The sequence below is a fragment of the Poecilia latipinna genome, unplaced genomic scaffold (assembly GCF_001443285.1).
Source record: "Poecilia latipinna isolate Pla-1442-1.1 unplaced genomic scaffold, P_latipinna-1.0 Scaffold709, whole genome shotgun sequence".
Taxonomy (NCBI): Eukaryota; Metazoa; Chordata; class Actinopteri; order Cyprinodontiformes; family Poeciliidae; genus Poecilia; species Poecilia latipinna.
The window spans coordinates 142,484-166,717 of record NW_015113325.1 but is presented as its reverse complement, the minus strand read 5'-3'; the positions used below and the strand labels follow the sequence as shown (position 1 = coordinate 166,717).

At 39.9% G+C, this 24,234-nt stretch overlaps 1 protein-coding gene across 2 annotated transcripts; it reads right to left on the bottom strand.

Annotated features, from left to right (window-relative positions):
- Window positions 1–702: 702 nt before the first annotated feature.
- Window positions 703–20,760, bottom strand: tfpia (tissue factor pathway inhibitor a). Of its 2 annotated transcripts, XM_015045139.1 has the most exons (7): window positions 20,621–20,758; window positions 11,910–12,113; window positions 8,233–8,409; window positions 7,739–7,807; window positions 6,511–6,567; window positions 1,787–1,975; window positions 703–1,704 (listed from the first exon to the last, which is right to left on the bottom strand). In XM_015045139.1, the coding sequence occupies exons 1-7, from the start codon at window positions 20,700–20,702 to the stop codon at window positions 1,637–1,639; spliced, it is 846 nt and encodes a 281-aa protein (XP_014900625.1). In that variant the 5' UTR covers window positions 20,703–20,758; the 3' UTR covers window positions 703–1,636. The 2 variants fall into 2 exon arrangements, with proteins under 2 accessions (XP_014900625.1, XP_014900626.1); XM_015045140.1 differs by lacking the exon at window positions 6,511–6,567 and having other exon boundaries at window positions 20,621–20,760.
- Window positions 20,761–24,234: the final 3,474 nt, after the last annotated feature.

Here is a 24,234-nt window from a genome sequence, read left to right as displayed (position 1 = left end):
AGTTTCTGAAACTGTATCTATTAAGGTTCAATGCAATAACTGAATAATTTTTATCCAATATATCATCAAAATATTCAATTACTAAAGTAATCCACATATCCACATATTGATCAACTGTTCTGCAAGTTTTCTATGTATTTAATGGAGTTTTCACTCATTTTAAACCAGTTTTATCTCCTGACTTTATCAATACTTCATAATCAATCCATAAAAATCTGTAGGAAAAAAGAGAAATGAGTCTTAAAGTAAAGACAGGAGCAGCAGGGAATCTCAAAACGTCTAGATAAATATTAAAAAATACATTAAACATGGAAAAAGGCCTTGAAGTAAATCATAATTATACTAAATGCAGTTTCTAAAGTACTTTACGCTGGAGATGGTTGAAAAAGCAGCATCCAGATGTTTCATGCATTCGATGGAAATGACAGTAACAGATGATGATTTTTACTCCATAAAGTCATTAATAAACTCTTATTAATTGTTTTATGTCTTATTTATTAGACACACAGAGGAAGATGATCCTCCGGATCACGTTAGCAACAAAACACTGAGAAACAAAACGCTTTATCTCAACAGGAAGATGAGAAATGGCTCTTAGTTCGCTGAATGTTTTCCAGTCTGGCGGCTCTGAATGGAGCATTTAATGCAACGGCGCCCCCTGGTGTTCACTCCGCTGCGGTGACGGATAATAATGACTAAAAAAAGAGTTTCTGGGGTTCGTTTAATCAATAAATGAATCAACTTACAGCGATCAATAACTGCAGACACAAACAGCTGATATCCAGAGACCGAAATATGAAGCAGAGGAAAATATTTCAACAAATAAAAGAACAAAATCTGCAGCTTAAAAGCTTCATACCAACAAAACAATCCACAAAAACTCAAACAGGATGAATAATTCATGCAAAATGAAGGCAGAACCGGAATGTTTTCCTATACAGATTTAATATTCATCAGCATAAATAAGCAAAAAAAAAGTTTTCTTCAGGATTTTTACAGATTATTACAACTTTGTGTAATAAAGTTGAATCGGTTCAGCTTTTTTCTTAAACATAAAACAGAATATTTTTTTAACTCTTTTTGGTTGCAGCTGAATGTTTTCACAATTTAGAGCAAAGATACCATAAATAAAACTTCAACTGTTTTAAATCTCTTTATGTTATTCTAGTTTTTTATAGAAACTTTAATATTATTGCAGATAAAAACGAGAAGAGTCAAATGAGCAGGCTTTAAATATTTCCCATCAGTCTTTGCTGTTTCCACACTCTTATGGCATTCTGGGTCTTTATTTAACCAATTCAGAAACTTATTTTACTTTATAATTTTAGACTTTTAGGGCCGATACTGAAAACTCGAAGTTTAGAAATAAAAAAAGAAATGTCTTAATGTCACATCAGATCAGAAGGAAGTTTATGTTTCTATTTTGCTTCTGTGCTAAAGTTTTAAACCGCCTCTTGTTTCCTGAAACAATCTGAGGAGTGACTCAAGACTTGTGCACAGAATTGTCATCATAATGAATCAAAAATAAACAGCTCACTATTAAAAACAGAGATTTTCTGAAGAAACAGAGTAGAAGCTATAATACAGAGATAAATACATGTATGGAAGAGGAGCGGCGTCCCGCAGGGCGCGGCGTTCAGTCCCCGCGGTTCACGATGCTGTTGATGTTTTTCTTCCTTATTCGGATCATCCCATTCCTGGAGCCTGAAACAGAACCAAGCCGTGAAGATGAGGAGCAGCGCGGCGGCGGCAGCGTGCTTCGTCTCTGTGTGTTTGGAGTCTTTACCCTTATGGCCTTTGATGCATTTGTGGTAGCAATTTTTGCGGCTCAGGAAGTTGTTCTGGTTCCCGCCGCAGCCGCTGTAGGTGAACGACTGGCAGCGCTTGGTTGCCGGGTTGAAGGCGAACCGCTTGACGGTGTCGCTGCAGCTGCCGCGGTCGATGGGGCTGAAGCAGATCTCTGAGGCGCTGAAGTCTGGAAGACAGGCAGACAGTCAGAGGAACGGCGCCTCCACTGGCAGCAGCATGAAGGTGCAGCCACGTGTTAATCAGATTATCAGAAATAATTTGGGTTATAAAAGGAAATAAAGAGAGGATTCATTTGTAAATGTCATCGTTTCAAGCTAAATATGTTGTTGAAGCAAAAATACAAACTAAACATTTAACTTGCTAACTGAATAAATCAGTTAGGCTAAATATTTAGCAAACAAACTAGATATTTAGCTTCAAGCTAAAACATTTAGTTTTAGCCGCAGCTCTTCCCGTGTCTCATGTTGTTTCTTTGTGCTTCTTTATTGACAGTAGAGACTTGGTGATCTGATGTCGGCTGATTTGACGCCATCAGGATGTTTTTTATTTACATATCAGTGAGTTTTAAACGCATGGCAGCCATTTTGGAATTTGAGGTCGACTTGGTGAGAAAAATAACTTCTGGAATAAAAAAATAACTTGGAGCAGGCAGCATGAAAACATACATATGTCTGAAAATATAACATTAATAATTAACTGAAGCCTGACACTAAAACTGGGACTTTTTTCAATTCTATTATTTACTTCATAATGATCAGAAACAAACATATGTAAACATGTTAATTTTGTCTATGAGTGCAAATAAGTTTCTGTGGTAACACTTTATTTGAAGGGGGGGTGAATAAGACTGTCATGACACTATCATAAACATGTCATAACACCTGTCATGAACATGAATAAGCCTTCATGAATATTTATGACTGTTGTCATAAAGCGTCATTCGGTAAATTATGACACTTTTTACAAAGTTGACATTATTCAAAATGTCTTTGTTATGACAACTTTACATTAACCAAGAAATCATTACTGTTTAAACTTTACCTTTAATAACATAAAGTTACCTAATTTTTAAAGTGCAATCAGTAATACTTTTATAACAAATTTATATCAGTAATGATTTATGAAGAATGAAGACTTATTGATGTTCATGACAGGTGTTATGTCATGTTTATGACAGGTGTTATGTCATGTTTATGACAGTGTCATGTCATGTTTATGACAGGTGTCATGTCATGTTTATGACAGGTGTTATGTCATGTTTATGACAGTGTTATGTCATGTTTATGACAGTGTCATGACAGTCTTATTCAACCCCCTTCAAATAAAGTGTTACTGTTTCTGTTTTATTTCTTTAATGCTACAACACAAATATTCAAAAAGCAGTTTCTGTGGAGTCACTTTGATTATTGTTTTAATAGTAAATCTCAAACTGCTTATTGTACAATCATATATAGAATTTCAGTGGATTTATTTTCGTATAAAGTGTCTGTAACTCACATCTCAGGCAGTTTCTACCTGCAGCTGAAGTTCTGGCTATTAATCTTTCCTCCTGTGTCTCTTTGTTCCCTCGCTGATTGATCTTCCTTCCACTCAACTATAAGTCCCGGTTCCTGCTAGTCTGCGCTGACAGCTCTGTTGTGGTAAAATAAATCTGCTCTGCTCTCTGGGATGAAGCGTTTTTATATAGTTTATCACCACTGCATTGACTATATTTCTGCACAGCGTTATCTATGACCTTTCTCTGTTGCTGCGGCTGATTTTTAACACGTTGTGCTTTAAGTGGCTCGTTTTGTTCCTGCAAAAGCAGAAAATATTGATTTAAAGCATCGAAGGAAAGAAGTGGGTATATCTCTGTTTTAGTAGATTCTTTAAAAGAGGAGGATAAATTACATCTATCTATCTATCTATCTATCTATCTATCTATCTATCTATCTATCTATCTATCTGTTTTATCCAAAACTGTTCTTCCATTTAGCCACAAGGTGTCACTGTTACGCCTCTGGTTGTGTCTGCCTCATCTGCATCGTCCTGTTTGTGTTTCAATCTTTGTGGTTTGAAATTTAAAGTTTACGGACCTGAAATGCTATTTAGCAATAATGTTGTTATTGAGTAAAATATTGGATAATAAGCTAGAAAACTTCTGGGAAACCTGGAGGAGGCCTGTCGAAGGGCCTCCTCTGGCCAGAATCGGGTTTGTTGCCGAGTTTCATCCTGCAGAATCAGAGCCTGAACGGCTTAAAACAAAAGGTAGTTTGTGTTTGTTTTTGCTCCATAATGTCCAGAATTAGCCAAATGCTAAGGTTAGCTACCAGGATGTCAATAGCTTTTAAAGCAAAGTTAGCTAAACTGCAAGTGTTAGCTTAATTGCTACCATGAGTATGTTGGTTATCACTAGCATGTTGACTAACATTAACTTACTTCAATAAGTATGAAAACATGACCTAAAATGCTAAGATTAGCCAAAATGCTATCAGTAGCATGTTGAAGTTGTGTAATGTACTTCATCTAGTATGTAACCAACAGTGTACAAGCTAAAATTAGCAAAAAGGCTAATGCTACGTTAATGACAGAGATAGCTCTATGGCTATCACTGTCATGCTAACATTGACTCACTTCATTCAGTATGCTAAGATTAGCTGTTATACCAAGATGAGCTAAAATGCTAATTTTAGACTGAATGGTGCTATTTGTATGGTGTTATTTCTAACATGTTGACATCAAGTTAACCTGTTGGTCTCAGGTTGTCATTCACAATGACAGGGGTGTCAAACTCCAGTCCTCTGCTGTCCTGCAGTGTTTAGATGTGCCACAGGTAAAAACCAGTGGAATGAAATGGCTTAATTACCTCCTCCCTGTGTAGATCGGTTCTCCTGAGCCTTGCTAATGACCTAATTATTCTTTTCAGGTGTGGTGCAGCAGAGGCACATCTAAAAGTTGCAGGACAGCGGCCCTTGAGGACTGGAGTTTGACACCTCTGTCACGAGAGGACCCAAATTTGGGTCCTCTAGTGACAGACAGGTTAATCCATTTAGCATATTAAGCTTAGCTTTTAAATCTAAATAAGCTAAAATGCTAATATTAGCTTAACTTCTTCATTAGAACAATCATCACTGTGGATTATCAGTAGCATGCTAACACTGACTTACTAAACATTAGTGTATTAGCTCTATTTAGCTAAAATGCTAAGGCTAAAACTCATTTCTTGTTGCCTTTGATTAAGAGTACTTTAAATATTGATTAGTTCTGACTTGGTTTGGAACTTTTCATTGATTCTCTGTTAATTTGCATTGTGCCGTTCATTGTGTCTTAGCGTGTGGAGCACTGTAAACTGCCTGGCAGGTAAACTCGACTTAATAACCAGGAGCTGAAACTGGGAGCCGGATCCACCTGAACCTTTTCCTCACCATTTTTCTCTGACCAGAGTGAAATTGATTTTTTTGAGCAATAACTGTCTCTGAGTTAAAGGAGCCGGAGTCGGTTCCCCCTGCGCTCTGCAGCCGCGACACCAAACAGCCAGGAAATGTGAAATATGCTCCCTCATAACTAACTGGGGGCACTGAGACGCTCTGGTTCTGACCTTTGACCCCCAGTCCAACCAGCTGCCAACCATGTGCCATCGAGTTTTCACCGTTTAAACGTCAAACCGTGGATCCAGCTAACGGGGAAATGTCCTGTTAGAGTTTGATGAGGTTTAATGGGTGCTCAGTTCTCCTCCGGTTTGTGTGTTTGGTCGGGTTCTGGGTCTGATTCTGCATGTGGGTCAACATGTCGGCCAGAAACATGGTGATAATTGCACCAACAACCAGGGAAATAACTCTCCAATTGTTTCCACCCATTTAAAATTTTTGCCAAAATGAAAACGTCTTTTTTATAGCTTTGTTCTGCTGAAACAACTTTATCCGACCTCTACTGACAAACAGGAGGCGCCGTGGAGCCTGTTGACCAATTTTATCTCCAACAGAGAAAGTTTCCATTTTATTATTGAAGTTTTTCATTCATTGAAGTCCAACAGGCATTTGCTGTGATTTACCAACATGCTAATGATACTGTTAGCATAATGCTATTGTTGCTGTTGGCATAATGCTAATAATAATGCTAATTTTATGCTAATCTTATTGCTGCCATTATTCCAATACTATTCTGTTAGTGGAGGCATTATGCTAACGTTTCTGTTAGCATGATGCTAACGTTTCTGTTAGCATGATGCTAACGATGCTGTTAGCATGATGCTAACACTGGTGTTAACTTTCTTCACTTTGTTCTATTTTGACGTTTTATTTCTGATAAGAATCTCAGCTGCAGCTGAAGTCCAGCAGCTTGAGAATTTGACATTTTTATGTTAAAAAATACAAAATGAAATAATTTCACTTCTGTTAATATTGAATTGCTGATAAAAACATTTAGAGCTTTTGTTTTGAAGGGTTTTAGTCATGTGATTTGGTTTGAGAGGCGTTTAGGTTCCTCATCGTAAAGTTCAGCTAGCGACAGTCACAGATAAATCAAACGCACCCCATAACAGGACAGTATGAATATTAATTATTTACTTTAAAAAGTTGTCTGCATGTTTCACAGAAACAGCAGCAGAATTAGAGTCAAGCATCAGCTAATTGTTTTAATGATGAAATAATTAGAACATGACGAGTTTAAACTCGTTAAATATGAAATATTATCCTTTGTTGAAATAATGAAACGGTTTTTTACCTCTTTGTGAGTCGGAGGCGTTCAGCTGCACCTGCGGTTCGCTCACAGTCAGCTCCTCTGCAAAACAAACATTTATTAAAGCATCTTCTCTTTACTGGCTGCTATGAAAACATTTATAAGGACATGATGTGACAGGAAGATAACCTGTTTTTACGTTTATCTTTAACACGAGTTTTATTTCTTTACGTAAACAAACATTATGAATGTATTTTCCTGAAAGTGTAAATTAGCTCCTAAAAGGTGCAAAAACCGCAGAGTTGAAATATATTTATAGAAACTTCAGATTTAAATTCAGGGAATGAAGTTTTTAAATTAATCAGACGGCTCACTGATATGCAAATGAAGCCATTATTGGCCTCCTTAAAATGCCCATATTGCCTGGCGATGCTGTAAACGTTGCCTCAGGAGGCCGGCGCTGAAAAGTTGCAGATGAAGGACATTTATGTGAACAGGTGGAGAATTTCAGGGCAGGAGGAAACGTCAATGTTTAAAGGCTCAGACAGCTGAGAATAAATCATCTGCTGAAAACTGAACACAGACTGAAACACAGATGAGTTTCTTCATAAAATTCTGAGACTTCATTTCACCTCCATGGATTTTATGATTCGTCCTTTTTAAAGTTCAATGAAAGCAGTCGCAGCGTTAATCAGCCCACTTTACAAACGACAAGCTAGACCTCAAAACTGCAGGAATTCACATGGTGAGACGATAACTCTAGGAAGAAGAAAGCTGAACTAAGTTAAGTTAGCTTCTACCATCCCTCCTGGTATGCTAAGCTAATCATGCTCATTCTTCCCAGCTGTTGTGAATGAACCTATCAGAAGCTTGCAGCAGCATGACATCATCATCTAGGAAGTGGAAGAAAAACATCCACTAATTTACCAATATGCTAATTTTAAATCTATGAAATATATAAGTTATCTTTCTAAATGAGGAATTAGCATTTTTTGCTAACTTTGAAACTATTTAGCACATATTTTTTCCTTCCACTCAACTTCCTGTGTGTTTGCTATAATGTTTATAATGTCTGTATAATATATATGGTTTTCTTTCTAAAACCAGTAACAAGTTAGCGCTTCTGCTAACTTTGACGTTTAGCACACACTTTTTCCTTCCACTTAACTTTCTATGAATGTGCTACAACTTTTGTCCAATATTCTAATTATTGTAGACACAAATTGTAAATTTGAAAAGTAAATATTATGTTCATAAAAACGCTGGTTGCTACCTGCTGCGATGGTTGGACGGGTCACGGCGGGTTTCCTCACATGGACGTCTGCCGCAGCCGCAGGTTCGTCTGTAAAACCAAAACAAGAAGCAAAAAGGAAAGGAAACTATTTTCATCATTAAAGTTCATCATCTTATAAAACAGCCAGAATGTTTAAGACTAGTTGATTTTTCTACGCATCGCAGAGTGAAATAGTTGCTTCTTCTCTTATTTCCTGACAATCTCAGCTCCCACATTACTTCTGCCTGCAAGCTGAGCGTAATTGAGTCGCTCCGGTCAGTTAAAACGATTTAAATCAAAATGAAAAGTGATTTCATGCTCAGCTGAGAATTCATCACAAAGTTAATTATCTGAGGTTGAGCTGTTTTGATTACGCCGCTTCTCTGAAATGCGGTCGATGCTTCGAGGTAAAGGACAGAAACAACGTTCCTCATTCACATTCTGCAGCTGCAGGCCACAAACCGATGCTTTGACTAGGACGCAGCGATGCTGACCTGGGTTGAGGCATTTCGCCTGGCAGTCGGCCATGCTCCTGAAGTTGTTGGCGTTGCCGAAGCAGCCGCCGTAGTAGAAATGTCTGCACTGCTGAGTCTGGCTGTCGAAGAAGAAGCGCCTCACCAAACCTCGGCAGGGGCCCGGGGCCTCCGGCAGGTGACACGGGTTCTTATCGTCTGACAAAGACACAACAGAGAGACGTCAGCAGCAGGAAGCACAGACTGACTTTAGCTCCAACATGGTGAGGTGACCTCTGAGGTTCAGCTGAACCAATCAGAAACTTACAAAACTATGACATCATCATGTAGTTCAAAGCTGTCCAATCCTCCAGCAGCCCGGGAGGGATGGGGGGAGGGGGGGGACGTCACAACATTAATTATAATCGCAAAATCTATATTCTGTTTGGTTATTAAAACCCCAGCAAATCTAGAGCAGCTAACGGTTCAGCTAACGGCTCCTTCTACTCAATGCTGAGTTTAGCATTAGCTTTTGCTAAATATCATGGTGATGTATTGCTTTAGCATTAGCAGAGGTAATGTTTATGATTAGTGTTTTAGGGTTAGGGAAGTCATGTCTTCTACTCCAAATGGTTGAATGCAGCACTTTAGCATTAGCTTCTGCTAACTGCCATGCTGGAACAGTGTTTGGTGCTAACAGATCTAGTTTTTATAATGAGTTATTTTGTTTAGCTCTCTGAAAACAGTACAGCTAATGTTTTAGTTAGCGGCTCCTTCTACTCACCAGGTTTGACGTTAGCACGTTAGCATTAGCTAAATGTTGGTATAGCATTAGCAGAGGTAAAGTGTATGATTAGTGTTTTGGTAACGTTTTGCCGACGCTGCCAGCCACGGCGTTTTCCCAAAGTGTTTAAAGAAAGAAATGTCAGAGTAAACTTTTACCTTTCAGGAAAGCAGCAGAGGTGCTGATGAATTTATGTAAATACTTGGTTGGACCCCGTAGTTGTTTTAGGCTCTCCTCTGGACCGCAGAGAGTTATTCATCAATCAAGACGGCAGAAGAAGAATTCAGCTTCTGCCAAACTGAAGTCTCTGTGAGCCAACCGTCCATGAATGCATCACATCTGCACACCTTCTGTTTGCTAATCTGTTTAACAGCCGCCCTCCGCCGAGGGCCGGCCGTCATTACAACGCTATCGCTGTAAAATGCATTTCATGAGGTGACTTTGGCTCAAAGCTCCGGGCAAACAGATGTGTGAGAAGACTGCAGCATTGTGCTCTTTCTCCAGAGCAACGCGCCGATGAATAATTCAGAAAACGTTATTATCTGTTGAAGCTGTGGAGGAATTATCTGTCAGCTTGGCGCTAACGCTGCGCGGAGACGACAGCAGGTAGCGGCTCCCCAGAGAAAACCTGCGTCTGACAGCCAATCAGAGCGGAGGAGTCCGGATTACTGCAGGATGACAGAAAACAATCCGTTTAATCTGAATACCGGGATTGTTTGGGCCATTTTGATCTGCAGAGAAACGAGGACAGCTAAAGCTCTTCACCTGATGCTTCACGTGATTTACAACTTTATAAAGGATTTTATTTACATCAGACAGCAAAACATACATGAAGTTAGGGTGTGAGACCAACAGCGGCCACTAGGGGGCGAAATGTCTACTCCAATAAACGGGCCAGGTACCGTTTCTCTGATTCTCTTGATTTTTTTCCACAAATTTCACCTGAAAGCCAAATATCCTGAACTTTTTCTGAGTAGAATATGGGCTGTAGACAAATAAACTTCACACATAAAAGAAACTTTAGATTTTGACAATAAAATGAGAATATTTCTTATTTTTAGATAAAAATGTTAACTTTCTGGCTCCATTTTCTGCACTTCTGAAGGGAAAATCTGATTTGTTCTTGTTGTTTTATCAAGTTGAAGGTTTGGTGAGTTTCATCAACTCACTCTCTCGCCCTTCGGTTGCCTAGCAACGGCCTGCTGGGTAAGAAACCGTTTCAATTTCCCTCTTTTCTTTTTTTTCTGACATTTCAAAAGTTGAATTTGCTCATTTTTGGACTGGTGGAAACGTAGCTACTGTTTAGGTCCAGATTTACAACGTCTGTCTTCTTCTGGTGCTGAATTACGGCGCATCAACATCATAATTCAGGGTAAATGGGGACGTCAACGTGACACTTTGACAATCATCACATCCGACTGAGTTCCTTGAGGTTTTCTTCTGCAAGCACTGTGTTCCGGTGCTAACAAGCTAGCATAAAGATCAGTGGACACGAGGAGGAAAACTGGTGGATCTGACAAATCAGGAGAAAATTCACTGAAAGGTGATTACAGGTAGATGAGTAAAGAAATAAAACTCCACAAAACAATGTGCAGAAAATCAAAAATGAGCACAAAGTTGTTGAGGCAGATTGCAGCTTCATCAGATTTCATGTTTACGGCTGGAGAAAGTGTTGAAATGGATCCGGATCTTTTGTTGTGGCCTCGCTGTACCCATGAAGCTCAGTCACGCCATGCAGGCCAAAGAAACGCTGAGATATCGCAGGTGCGTGCTCCAACTTGTGGCTTTCAGCAGGAATGGGAGGAGAACAGGTGAGCAAAACTTTCCATCTGGGACTCAGAAAGCAGAACCAGAACAAACCGCTGCCTCCACCTTCACGATCCAGCAGGCTGCGTGTTTTTACTGACTGACATTTACACTCCTTATCATATGAAAGAGGCTAAAACACAGCTGAGCTGCTAAAGGTTGCCAGGTTTGGTGGTGGCAGCATCATGATGTGTGTTGTTAAAGTGTTTGTTCTCATAAAGATCAAGCTAAAAAGGAAGAGAAGGGATTTACTCCTTTTAATTTGTTGTTTAAAATTAAATTAATTAATGCACTAATAATAATAGAGCTAATATTCATTTAGCATGTTAGCATTTTTCAAACTTTGAACATTTTAAGCACCATTAGCATCCCCTAGCTAGTTCTAAACCACTACTTTATGGGGCTGTTTCAAACTTTCAGTTGAATAAAGTTTCACATGCTAATATTTTAGTTAATAATCCCTCAAGTAGTGAGAAGTTTATATCTGTGCTCTTATTTTGAAGGGGATGGAGTTCTGTTTCCTGTCCTCTTGTTTGGTGGTAGCCACTGCTATAAATAGTTACATTTAGTGGTTCAGCATTAGCTTCTGTTGAAAACCATGCTGATTTAGCACTTTAGCTTTAGCAGAGTTAATGTTTATTATGCCTGTTCCAGGGTTGGTGCAGCTAACGCTTTGGCTAGCAGTGTTCACCACTGTTTAAATGTAATAAATGTTCAAGCACCGTCGTAAATTATGACGAAATCGTCTTTTATTTATCTCTGTTTTAGAGCCAAGTATCAGCGAACTGCTTTCAACAGAAGTTATAGCCTTCAGCAAAACTGTTGAGAAATCAGGGCTGGCAGAGATCTGCGTTCGCTGCTCGTTATAAAATAACCTTTTCTGCCCAAGGTGGTGATAAAATCCATGATGTGAGAGATTATACTATCATAAAAACATCACATATGTGATGATGGGCGCGGTACGATCGGACCAAAACGCAGGAGGTTGGCGGTGAAAAATGATGAATAAAACAACAGCAAAAAGGGAAATGAGCTAATTACAGGTGAGTGGATGCAGCTGGGAAAGGAGCAGGAGATAAAACAAACAGACGTCGTTTAAACCTGAGAAGTTTTTATATTTCTGTCCCACCTGAGAAGACGCACGCCTCCTCACATTCCTCCATTGTCTCGAAGTTGTTGGCGTTTCCGCTGCAGCCGCCGTATTCGAAGCGCTCGCAGCTCCCAGTGTTAACGTCGAAGAAGAAGCGTTCCTTGATGGCCTTGCACGGCCCCGACTCATCTTTCATGGCGCAGAAATCGTTAAAGATGATGGGGCTATGATGGCCGCCATGACCTGCCCAGAGGAAGAAAAGACAAACTTTAAAAAAACAGTTTAACTTTAGCGGTTAGCATTAGCTTTTAACTTTGGTTTAGGCTAACGGAGGACAAACAGGAAAACCGTTAATCCGTTGTCATGAGTGGCTATGCTAACTAGCATCAGCATTCAGAAACAGAAGGTGATTGGCGGCACTAAGACCCGCCTCCCAGCTCTGATTGGTTGTTACCTCTGGGAGAAGACGGTTTTCCTCATGTTGTCTGTCTCATGCCAAACTGTCACAGTTTCAATAAATATTTTCTGTACAAGTTGCTGCAGCTTTAAAAACAGTTTAATAATAATTTCTGCAGAGGAAGAAATCAGGTCAGAACCTGAGGATGAGAAACGACTCCAGCTTTCTGTCCTCCTGCAGAGCTGCAGTGACCTTTGCCTGCAGTTGTTGGTTTATTTGTTTAGACCAGAGCTGGAAGTGAAACCCTTGTAGCCTGCAGAGACACGCTGAGCTGCAGTGAATCGTTTCTTCTCCACACAGGCTGATAATCAGGCTGATATGAAACCCGGTTTGATCTCTGGATCCGATCCGATCAGCCGGCCGTTATCTGTCCCTCAAAGCAGCTTCATCACGAGCTGCTCACCGTTTAAAAACACACCTCTGCGTTTAACAGTGCAGAAAGAGTTTCCCAACATGTTCATCAGGGGCGTGAAGTCAAAACACACAGAATGGAAACATTTGGAAGAGAAACTTAAAAATAATCTGATGCGTCACGTTTTCCCCGGGTTGAAAAGTTCTGGATTTAACGGGGTTTGTGCATCACAAGAGAAAAAAAACCTGTTAATTTTAATTTCACCATCTTATTTAGTGATTTAGAAATGTCACAGTTTCATGCTAAACTTTCAGCTTGAAGCTAAATATTAACTGAGCCACTTTATCAAACCAACCTGTTCCCCTCCTGGCCTGAGGGGGCGCTGCACCAAGAACCACCGAAGGAAACGAAACAAAAACCTCTGAAGACGCTGAGAGGAACTTCCTTCTTCGCCAGATGGAAACAAGATGGAGGCGTCAGATATTAGCTAACGTTAGCATTTTGCAGTCATGTGTCGGTTAAACACCATTTTTCTTGACACCCAGCAGGGTCGTGACCCCAAACATCTGGGAATGCCTCTGTGGGTCCGAGGTCACGAACCGGCCCGACCCAGTAACAGAAACAGAGCCAACATGTCTGCCAGGAACAGAGGCTCCGTTTTCTGCAGGAATGAGGCCATGCTGAATCCTCTAAATGAAAAAACGATAACAATAATTGGCTTAAACACGACAGCGGGGCCAATTTTCTGATTAAAATCTCATTTCACACGATTTTATTACAGAACACATGATTCAGTGAAACATGGGGTTTGTTGTGTAACGGTTTATGAACCATTCGTTACTGCTGGTCGTCTCACATGCCGGTTGGTTTTGCTGCATTTATGCCTTTATAAGGCGTCAGAGCCGAACCCTGGGCGAACAAAGAGCTGCAGCTGAGTCAGAGCCGAGCCCAGCATTTTACTGCTGAACTCCCTCAGCCTCATGCGAAGGGCGTAACCCTACACTGGGGTCAAAAGGTCAAACCATGAGGTTTTCTTCTGCAAGGGAGGGAAGTTCAGAGGAGTAGAAATGAAACATGAAGTCATGAACTGAAACGAGGCCTCAGAGTGAACTTCACTTCAGAAACAGGAAAACTCTGAAGGCTCTGCTATTTGCTGCTAAGCATGTTTGATATTTTCAAAGCTAAATTAAGTATTGAGAGATAAAATGTAGCTTTGTAAGTAAGTATTTGGTTTAAGTTAAACATTTAGCATCGTAGTTTGAAGTTAAATAATTAGCTTGCTAATGCAGGCTAAATATTTTGTTTCCAAATTATAATTTAGCTCAGCCATAAATATTTAGTGAGCCAGTTAACTATTTAGTTCTAAACAAATACATTAATTTGCTGATAATTGTAAATATTTAGCTTGATGACAAAATATTTATCGTCAAACTCGAAATATCCAGATTTAATCTAAATGTGTAGCTTGCTAACAAATATTTAGTTAGCAAGCTACATTTTTTTAAATTAATATTTCACTCAGACCTAAATATTTAATATGCAAATTTACTTGAAGATAATTGTTAATATTTAGTTTGCATACTAACCAAATATTTAACTTCAAACTTCTAATATTTAGTTTGAAGCTAAATGTGTAGTTTGCTAACCTACATATTCAGCTCTGCAGTAGCTAGCTGTAGCTAACAGAGAAATATTTAGTTAGCTTGCTAGCTAAATATTTATCTTTAAACTAAATATTTAGTTGTTTACACATACAGTGAACTATCAGGAATCAGGAAAGTGTGACATGAAGGACTAAAACAAGGACAGGAAAGAAGAATAAACCTGAAAACAGACGAATGGATGGATGGATGGATGGAGAGATTGTTCCTGACCGGATCAGAACCAGCATCCAGCAGGTTCTGGAAAACAATCAGCTTTGGAAACGCGGACCGGACCGCCCTGAGCCGAGCTACCCGGTACTGCTGCGGGGAAACAAGGAGCCAGGCGTCCATTTTGTCGTTGAGGCAGGTGGTCGGAGGAAAAGCTAAACCAGCTGATTAACTGTTTCTCCACTGGAGCAGAAACCAAACGGCGATCAATACTCGCCGTTCGGCCCACAGATGCTTCGTGGTCACACCAAACCTTCTGTTTCACTTTTTCACCTTTGGATAGGTGTTGTGATCCGTAACCATAGCAACAAGGTGTATTACTTTAACGGATTAGCATCTGAAAGGATGCAGCGCGACAAGGAGGAAGTTCAGTTTTCCTGACTCCAACACTTACAGAGGAGCTGCAAAAGCAAAGGAGGTGGATTAGCAGAGTTAGCTACCAGCTGATGATGTCATCGTTAGGTCTCTAAACAATAAATGATTTTCAGTCTGTTGCTCTGGTCTCAACTAGCCGTTTGTTAAGGACAGTTTTGTTTACAGAGATCCATAATTGATTTATTTGTTTCTGCTGTTTTATTTTGGACATTTAAAATGTTTTCCAGTTAAATGTTCATTAGAATTAGCATTATATTACTTGAAAATGGTCTCAAAACAACATTTTCATTTATCGCAGTAAATTTGTTTTCATCTGTGTTGCCCAGATATTTAGCTGTTAGCGTGTCATCAGAGGCCTCTTCGGAATCGCTGTAAGACTGACTGCTACAGGAAATCTTTGAAGATATTTGGAGAAAGTGTGAAGCAGAGCTCCTGCTCCTGTTCTGTCTCAGTGATTCAACCGAGTCTCTGCTCTGGTGAGTCAATCAGTCGGTTAGTTTCAGACTCTGCTGTTCTGCAACGGGTGACCAGCAAAACCAGTCTGGTCATTCACTGGTAATTTTCCAGGGTTGGATCATCTAAAATCAAACCCACAGGCTCAGATATATTCATACATTATACTGATATAACGCTGCTAACAGCAGAGCTAATCTTTTGTTTTAGCTAACTTTAAAAATGCTTAGTAAAGTTAGCTTCCCCTAAGTTAATTTTTGGGTTTTCGACTGCTAGAAATTCTGCAAGTGCTGAAACATTTATATTCATGCTCTTATTTTGAAGTAAGTAAAAGACATTGTACTCACAATGCATCAGTAAATAGCATGTTAGCATAGCATTGTAGCATTAGCAGAGCTAATATTTTTGATTAGTGCTTTAGGACTAGCTAACTTCTTAGCTAGCACTTAGTACCTTGTTGGCACAGTTTTAGCTTTAGCTTCCATTAAATAATTTGTTAGCATAATGATTTAGCATTAGCTTTGTTAGCATAGTGCTTTAACCAAACTACTGTTGTTGATTAGTGCTTTAGGATTCGCTCTCTTCCATCGTGACCTGAATTGAAACCTGCAGCCGTCCACCAGTAGAAACGGATGATGACCCAGTTTTGTTTTTAAAATTCACCCAGTTACGTTGCATAATAATTCAGCACTCCCTCCGTGGAGGTCAAAATATTCCTCTGACCCCTTTAACGTGACAGACGTCGCCTGCGTCTCTGCCCAAAAGCAGAAATGGAAAACAGGGATGTGGACATAAGTTTGCCTGCAGCTCTACGTGGCGTCATGGGGAGAAAGTAGAACGGCTCCATCTGCCAAAACAAGGAAGTCCTCCATACAAATAAACACGAAAAGCCTGTAAAAACTTTGGTTTAACCAAAGAAAACCATAAAAATGAAAGGAAAATGGCAGCGTTTAGGTGAATAAACTGTTCATGTGGAGACAAAACTCTGGACTTGAAAGTAAAATCAAACATAAAAAGATTTCTGAACATTTTACAGAATCAGAATCTGGACAAAACAAACACCAGTCCAGCTTTCTGTCAGCTGCTGAAACTAACTCCAACTGTATGGAGGCCCAGAAGGGACAAAATTAAATCAATAAATACATGTATAAATAATAATGAAAGAGACGATAATAACACTAGATCAGCTTTCTAAGGGCCGGCCTGACGGGTCAGCAACGGGTCAGTAAAGCCAGAAACGGGAGGCCTGAAACGTGTTTTAGCAGAGCGTCTTATCGCCGCTGTTCTCTGTAATCTGTCAGACTCAGGACTTCCTGTCTTCTCCTCCTCAACTTTCTGCAGCGACTCAGAAAGTCTGCAGAGCCTTTCTTCCTCTGCAGACGTTTTCCGTGTTTTAACTGAAGTAAAAGCTGAAGTTTGGCGTTGAGCTGGAGGATTAGCCTGAATCCGAGCGTCGAGTTGGAGCCAGAGCAGAGAGCCAATCAGGTGACACCAAACAGGAGATCAAAGATGCTGGAGGATTCAGCAGAACCAAGCTGCAGCAGAACCAAGCTGCAGCAGAACCAATAACCAAGCTGCAGCAGAACCAATAACCAAGTTGCAGCAGAACCAAACTGCAGCAGAACCAAACTGCAGTAACGAAACGCGTCAAAATCAAACAGGGAGGAAAACACCTGTTACCACGGCAACCACCAGAACATTGGCTCATTAGCTTCAAATGAACTGGAATAGGAAGTGGTTCAGTAACAAACAGGAAGTGGTTCAGTAACAAACAGGAAGTGGTTCAGTAACAAACAGGAAGTGGTTCAGTAACAAACAGGAAGTGGTTCAGTTAGTGACCAGAATGATGCAGAGACTAACTTCCATAACAATCAACGAGTTACTGAAGGAAAACCAGAACGGATGAATTTATTTAATAGAAATAAATTCTGGTACATTTAGGAAGACACTTTCCAATTTAGCAAGACGCCAATGTTAGCTTAAATGCTACAATTGGCGTGTTGGATTATGCTCACATGCTGAGTAGCATGTATTGAGAAATACTAACTATTTATGCAAAATAAATATATTTACTGGTCAAAATGTGTTTGTGGGTAGCAAAGGGCCCCATAAGTGACAGCTAACAGTTCAAGCTAACACTGCCATAATGTGCAGTTAACTGGGAACTGTATGGGTTTTTTCCAAAATGGACACTTTTTACATTAACAGAACCCATATGAAGCAACACAGAGGTCAGAGTTCATCCTAATTAATGGTTAAAATCTGTAAACTAAAACCTACAAAGTGAATTGAAGACAAACATTTGGTTTTGGTCTCCATGTTACTGCTTCAGGTTTTTCCACATAGGGGCGCTCTGCAGGCTGGACTGTCCTTATGGGTCCCGTTTCTCAGGACATTCATCTCTCATGATTCTCAGCTGCAGCATCGTCTCAGCTCTGAGGTCGGCAGCTTCCTGCAAGTGATAATTAAGACACTTCAAAGTTTTCTTCTTCGCCTGTGGCCCGGAGGCTCAAACAACAAGGACCACTTCAAACGCAGAGTAATTAAATTTCTCTGCAAATTAATGAGCGCCGGTGTTTACGCCTCCATGAGACAATCACCGTGGCAACAAGCGCCGCTGATGCTCCAGACTCAGGAGACGGCAGATTAATGAAACGCAAACAGCAGAGGCGAGCAGCCGCCTCCTCACAAAACTTCCCTCATGTAATAATCTGACAGAAACAGCTGATCCGAGCCGCCCGTGGCTTCATGTCTGAGGGATTAAAAACATTATTTACTGTTGGAAATCTTTATTATTCCCCCCATTGGGAACGTCGTGGTTTTCCCAGAGTAAACCTATTAAGTATTTAGTGTATTTATCTGCATGAGGGACCTGCTGATGAAACGTCTGCAGACGCATCAATAAATTCCAGATTATAGGGAAATTAAAACTGCAACAAAACAACAGAGACATCGTAAAAAAACGGAGAGCAAGAAAACAAAAGAAGACACGTTCAGGTCCCGACAACGAGCCTTAAAGGGCCAGTCACAAATTATCAGCAATAAATTGGATTAATTAGCCGGTAAACAAGACTGAGATATGGGTTAACATTTTAAAGTAATATTTATAAACGTCACACTTTCAGACTGAGTACTCAGTAAGCTAAATGAGTTTACAAACTAAATATTTAGAGAGAAAGCTATCTGTTTATGTCAAACTAAATATTCATCTAGCTCAGAGCTTTAAGCTAACTGGATGAGCTTCAAATAAATATTCAAACTAAATACATAATTAGCAAGCTAAATATTTAACATACAAACTAAATGTGTAGTAAACTAAATATCTAGTTTGCTAACTAAATATTTAGGATTAAGCTAAATATTCATTTTGGCGCTAAATATTTATCCATCCATCTTCTTTACACCCTTAGTGGGGTTGGCAGCTGCTGCCGCCTCTCCAGCTAATGTTCAGGGTGAGAGGGACAGGTCACCGGGACAGGACGCCTGGTCAGGGACAGGTCACCTGGACAGGACGCCTGGACAGGGACAGGTCACCTGGACAGGACGCCTGGTCAGGGACAGGTCACCTGGACAGGACGCCTGGTCAGGGACAGGTCACCTGGACAGGGAGCCTGTCTGTCGCAGGGCAACACAGAGACACACAACCATGCACACACACATTCACACCTAGGGATAATTTGATGATTTGGAGAGGCCAATTAACCTGACATGTTTTTGGACTGTGGGAGGAAACTGGAGAAAACCCACCATGCACAGGGAGAACATGCAAACTCCATGCAGAAAGACCAGGGCTGGGAATTGAACCCAGAACCTTCTTGCTGGAAGGCAACAGCTCTACCCACTGCTCCACTGTGCAGCCTGTATATTTAATTTGTATTAAATCCTTTTTAATTAAATATTTAAAGGTGTGATATCCATCAATTATTTTGATAGTCCACTTTTGTTGCATATTAGCAAATATTTTGCGCTGATCAATTAAAATAGTTTAACTAAACATTTAGCTAGCTCAGATGTAAATACTTAGCTTTAATCTAAATCTTTGACATTTATAAATGAATAAATAAATATCAGCTGTTTTATTGTCCACTTCTGCTTATGTGCCAGTGGATTTTTCATATCAGGTAAATATTTAGTTTGCTAACTATGTATTTTGTTTGTTAAATAAATATTAAGCTAGCTGATACATGTATTTATATTGGAGGTAAATATTTAGTTTGGTAATTAAATATTTAGTTTAATGTCATTTATAAAATAATAAACTTCACAAAGCCCATATATGTTTGATTCTGAGTCAGAGCTGCGTATTGTTTGAAGTTAGCTTTTATTTAGTATTATTATATTAGGAGTCTAAGTTTCTGCTATCAGTCTCTTCATGTGAGGAAACAAAACAAAAACTGAGGAATGACCAAATAACAGGATCGTAAAACTGAATCTGAGTTATTTAGAAACAGTCCAGAAATCAGAGAGGCTGGAAATCAATCGGCGAACCTGCAGCCTTCAGGACAGGAGCCGATTTAATCGATCAGCTCGACTCTCCATCACGTGTTGGATGAATGTTGATTAATCTGACGTCATTGGAATATAAATATTCTAAATAAGATGCTAGTTTTCATTTTTTTGTAATTTATCATGTGGAAAATGCTGAGAGCATTCTGGGAAAACTGAGCCTGAACATGTTCCGTGGCATCAGCTGAATGTCAGGTAAGAGGAGCAGGCAGTGCCATCCAGTGACCCGCACGACCAGAACCAGAACCAGAACCGATCTGCTTCCTGGCTTAAAACAAGGAAAAATAAACTTTTTAAAAATCTCTTTTAAGCTCCGGGAGCAGAAATGCTGAAGGCAGATCGCCGCAGGGGGCGGTTCGGTGGTTCGGGTGTCGGTTTGGACTTTGACCGGGACTTAGAAGGATTCTGCTGCCACCGAACCGAACAAAATAAGAGACAAACTACAGAAACTCTTTTAGTGATTTGCCTACTTACATCTGATTCAAATTCAGCATACCGAACTTTAAAACCCACCTGAACCGAACCGAACCGAACACGGAACCAAAACACAGCAGCTCGTGGAGTGAGTCCACAGCTGCGCGCGCTGATCCACTGTGACGCGCAGAAACTTTCTCCGCTCACCAACAACAAGTCAGGGAAAGAAGGCGAACCTCAGCTAAAACTAACAACACACACACACACTCTGCATCTCTCTCTCTCTCACACACACACACACACACACACACACACACGTTACCTCTGCCGCGTCTGCAGGCGGCCGAGCCGAGCAGGCAGCTGAGCCAGAAGGCGCTCAGGATCCAGGACGGAGAGCCAGACATGCTGCTGCCACTGCTGATCCCAGCGACTGGAAAGTTAGCAGGAAAACTTCAAGTTTTACAGCGCAACTGTGTGTGTGTGTGTGTGTGTGTGTGTGTGTGTGTGTGTGTGTGTGTGTGTGTGTGTGTGTGTGTGTGTGTGAGTGTCAAAGGGTGTGTACTTCCGTTTTGATAAGAACGTCACATTAAATAAAATTACCAATAGTTCCCTTACAGCTTTGCTTCCAAAGAAAACCATTCCAGCTGACATTAAGATTAATAAATAATAAATCGATAAAGTTCATATCTTGCGGTCCAAATCGGATCAGAGGGCGGCTCGCTGCTGTTGCCATGGTGATTAAACAGGCATCGGTACTTTCTGACGGCAAACGGCTGCTTTGCTCAAAACTTGGTCAATATTCCGCTAATGTCGAAAAAACACAACTGCATTTGCAGTAAATAAAATTAATAAATTAAAATAAACACAGGGATAACGCTATACACGCCATAAGTCATTAAAAAAAACGTGGCGCCATCATCCTCTAACTACTTCCTGTTGTCTGGTTTCCGTCAGTAGTAACAACCGGTTTTAATCACATGACACAGTTTCAAACTAAATATTTAATTAGCAAGTTAAATATTTGTGTACAAACTATGTATTTGTATAGAAGTTCTCCAGACCCAGCTTTTATTTTGATAATCAACTTCCGGTTACCGGCAAGTGAATTTGCAAATGAGCTAAATATAAGCTTAGAGCCAGAGGCGCAAAAAGTGGGTATGCAGCGTATGCAACGCATAGGGGCGCAGCACCAGAGGGGGCGCCAAAACCCCATCTGGAGGGGGCGACGCGCCGGTTATGTTTTCCCATACAGTTCAGCGCCTCACGCTCCTTCACCTCTCAAACATCACGAGGTAAATGTAGGGAGTTTTACACTCCACGTAGTGTCGCCTCGGGGGGGTTGAGCGTCGGTCCTTCACCCTGAAGTTCCTCACCTCGGGGGGCGGGGGGGCGCCGATTTATGTTTTCGCATCCACCTGAATAATGTGCAGTTGCGCCACTGCTTAGAGCTCAATATTTAGTTTATAGCTAAATATTTATTTGGTAAGTTAAATACTTAGCTAGTAAGCTACGAGCTAAATATTTAGTTTGGATCTAAGTGTTTAGCTGGTAAGTTTAGTATTTAAATGACTAATTATATATTTATGTCAGGCCTAAATATGTTTAGCTAAACATTTAGCTCGCTAACTATATATTTAGTTTGGACTTCAACATTTAGCTTTGTAGCTAAGAATTATATTTGGAGCTAAATATTTAGTTTACTAATTATAAAATATTTGGTTTTGTGACAATGAAGAAATGTGATGGTGAAACTATGACTGATTCATTTCCAGATACAAGCTGCATTCATGTAACAGATGGAAGAACCTCAAGTTAAAAGTTGTTTAAATTAAAGATGTGAAACTTCGTTTCTCCACCGGCTCGTTTACGTTTCGGCCGCCTACCTGCTGTGATCCGTCTCTGCGTAACGAGACGCTCGCAGCTGAAGCCCAGAAAGCCTCAGCCAGAGAAACCAGCAGGAGGTCTGATGTTCGGAGGCCTGGAGCCTCTTCAGCGCTAACTAGCTAAATTCAAGGGTTTAGATAGAAAACACAAAGGAGCAAATTTCAGCCAAAAACTGAGAAACTTTGAGAATAATCTCAGAAATTTTCAAGAAAAAACAAAAATATTTCTGATTGTCCAAGATTGAAATCAAAATTCAGAAATTTCCATGTTTTTCTCACGTTTTTAAGATTAATGTCAAAATTTCTGCTTTTCCAAGTTGTTTTCTTGAAAATTTCAGAAATTAACCTCAAAATTTCTCATTTTTTTCTTAGCAAATTTTCAACTTTCACACTTAGAAATTTCCTTGGATTTTGTAAAAAGAAATCAGATTAATTTCAAATTCCTGAATTTTTATTATCAAATTTCTGACTTTACAAATTTCTGCTTTTCCAAGCTGTGATCTAGAAAATTTCTGAATTTTTTTCACAAAAAGTGACACATTTTTTCTATCTGCAACGGCCCTGATTTCACTATCATAGTTTGTGTAAACCAGGATAGAAAAGAGAAACTATTTCCTTAAATCAATTTGACTTAGGAGTGATGGGCACCGCTAGCTAAAAAGCTAGCTGTGCTAACCCTGAAGCGCTAATCCTACACATTAGTTCTGCTAACGCTAAACTAACATGAAATTTAGTGGAAGCTAAAGCACTAAATACAGAATAAACGTCATCTGCCGAATCGCATCACAGTTGGAGAACACAAGGAGAGGAAACTGACCTGCTGCGTAAAAAGAATCTTCACCCCCTTCAGAATAAGAGCATGAATATAAACAGCTAACTCCTTGAAGAATTATTAAAAGTCGATAACCAAAACTTCAACACAGATGTCAGAACAGCAAAGTGCATTCGTGCTTCATCCAGAAAAATGAGGGGAAGCTAAAAGCGTTAAACATTTTCACTTAGCAAAAATGCTAACGTGCGAAACAAAAACGCTTTGCTCCGCTGTTAGCAGATTAGCAGACCCACCACTTCTGTCTCCAAGCCAGATTTTCCCATCAGTTTGGTCAGGAATCAGGTTTTCTACAGTTAGTCATCCAAGCCAACAACCTGCAGTTTTTTAATTCTGTCCTTTCAAACACAGTAACTTCCTGTTACAGACTGAACCAGAAACGGTTAGAAGCACCGTGGTTATTAAACTGCAGACACCTAAATGTATTTCAGATCTACTTTGGTGGAAAACCTTCAACTTTCCTGCCTGAAATTCTGACAAAACATGTAACAAACTGCATCATTTCATCAAACGAAGAACATTACGGACAAACCTGAGCATCATCTTCATCAGAATGTTATAATAATACAAACACTGAGTGTCTTCAGTCAGAGGCTGTGTCATTGCACTGTAATACAGGCCTCTACAGGAGAGCCTTCCTGCTCACAGCCATTAGCAACTACAGCAACACTTTAAAGAAACCTGGATATGAGTTACATTTAATTGAATTGTAGATAAATGATAAATAACAAAAACAATACAAATTAGACTAAAGCAATGTGATATCCGAGCTAATGTTTTTCACAATTAAATGTGTGAAATTATTAAATTAATTTCTGTAAGTATGAAATCACTAAAGGTGGGAACTCCGGTCTAGATGTTGATTCACTCTGAAAATCCTAATTTTCTGCTTTTCATGAAGCGATTCAGGGAAGGAATCAGTTTTCTGTTTGCTTTATTCCTCTCTGATAGAGACGGAGGGTCCAGGCTGACAGAGGAAAATGTAATATTAGCTTTTTCTCCCCCAGGAAACGGCGCAGTGTGAAGCTGGTAAATAAGAGCTCCGGTCGGGTCATGAGGACATCTGACAGTAAGAAAGAGAAAACAGGAGCTGATGTCTCTGAATATGGATGAAATGGCTGAGGGTGAGGATAAAATGAGTCAGTTTAGATGACGTCAACACACCCTGAGTAAACTATGACGCTTCGACCTCACAGGTCAATGTCTGATTCCTGCATTATGAGC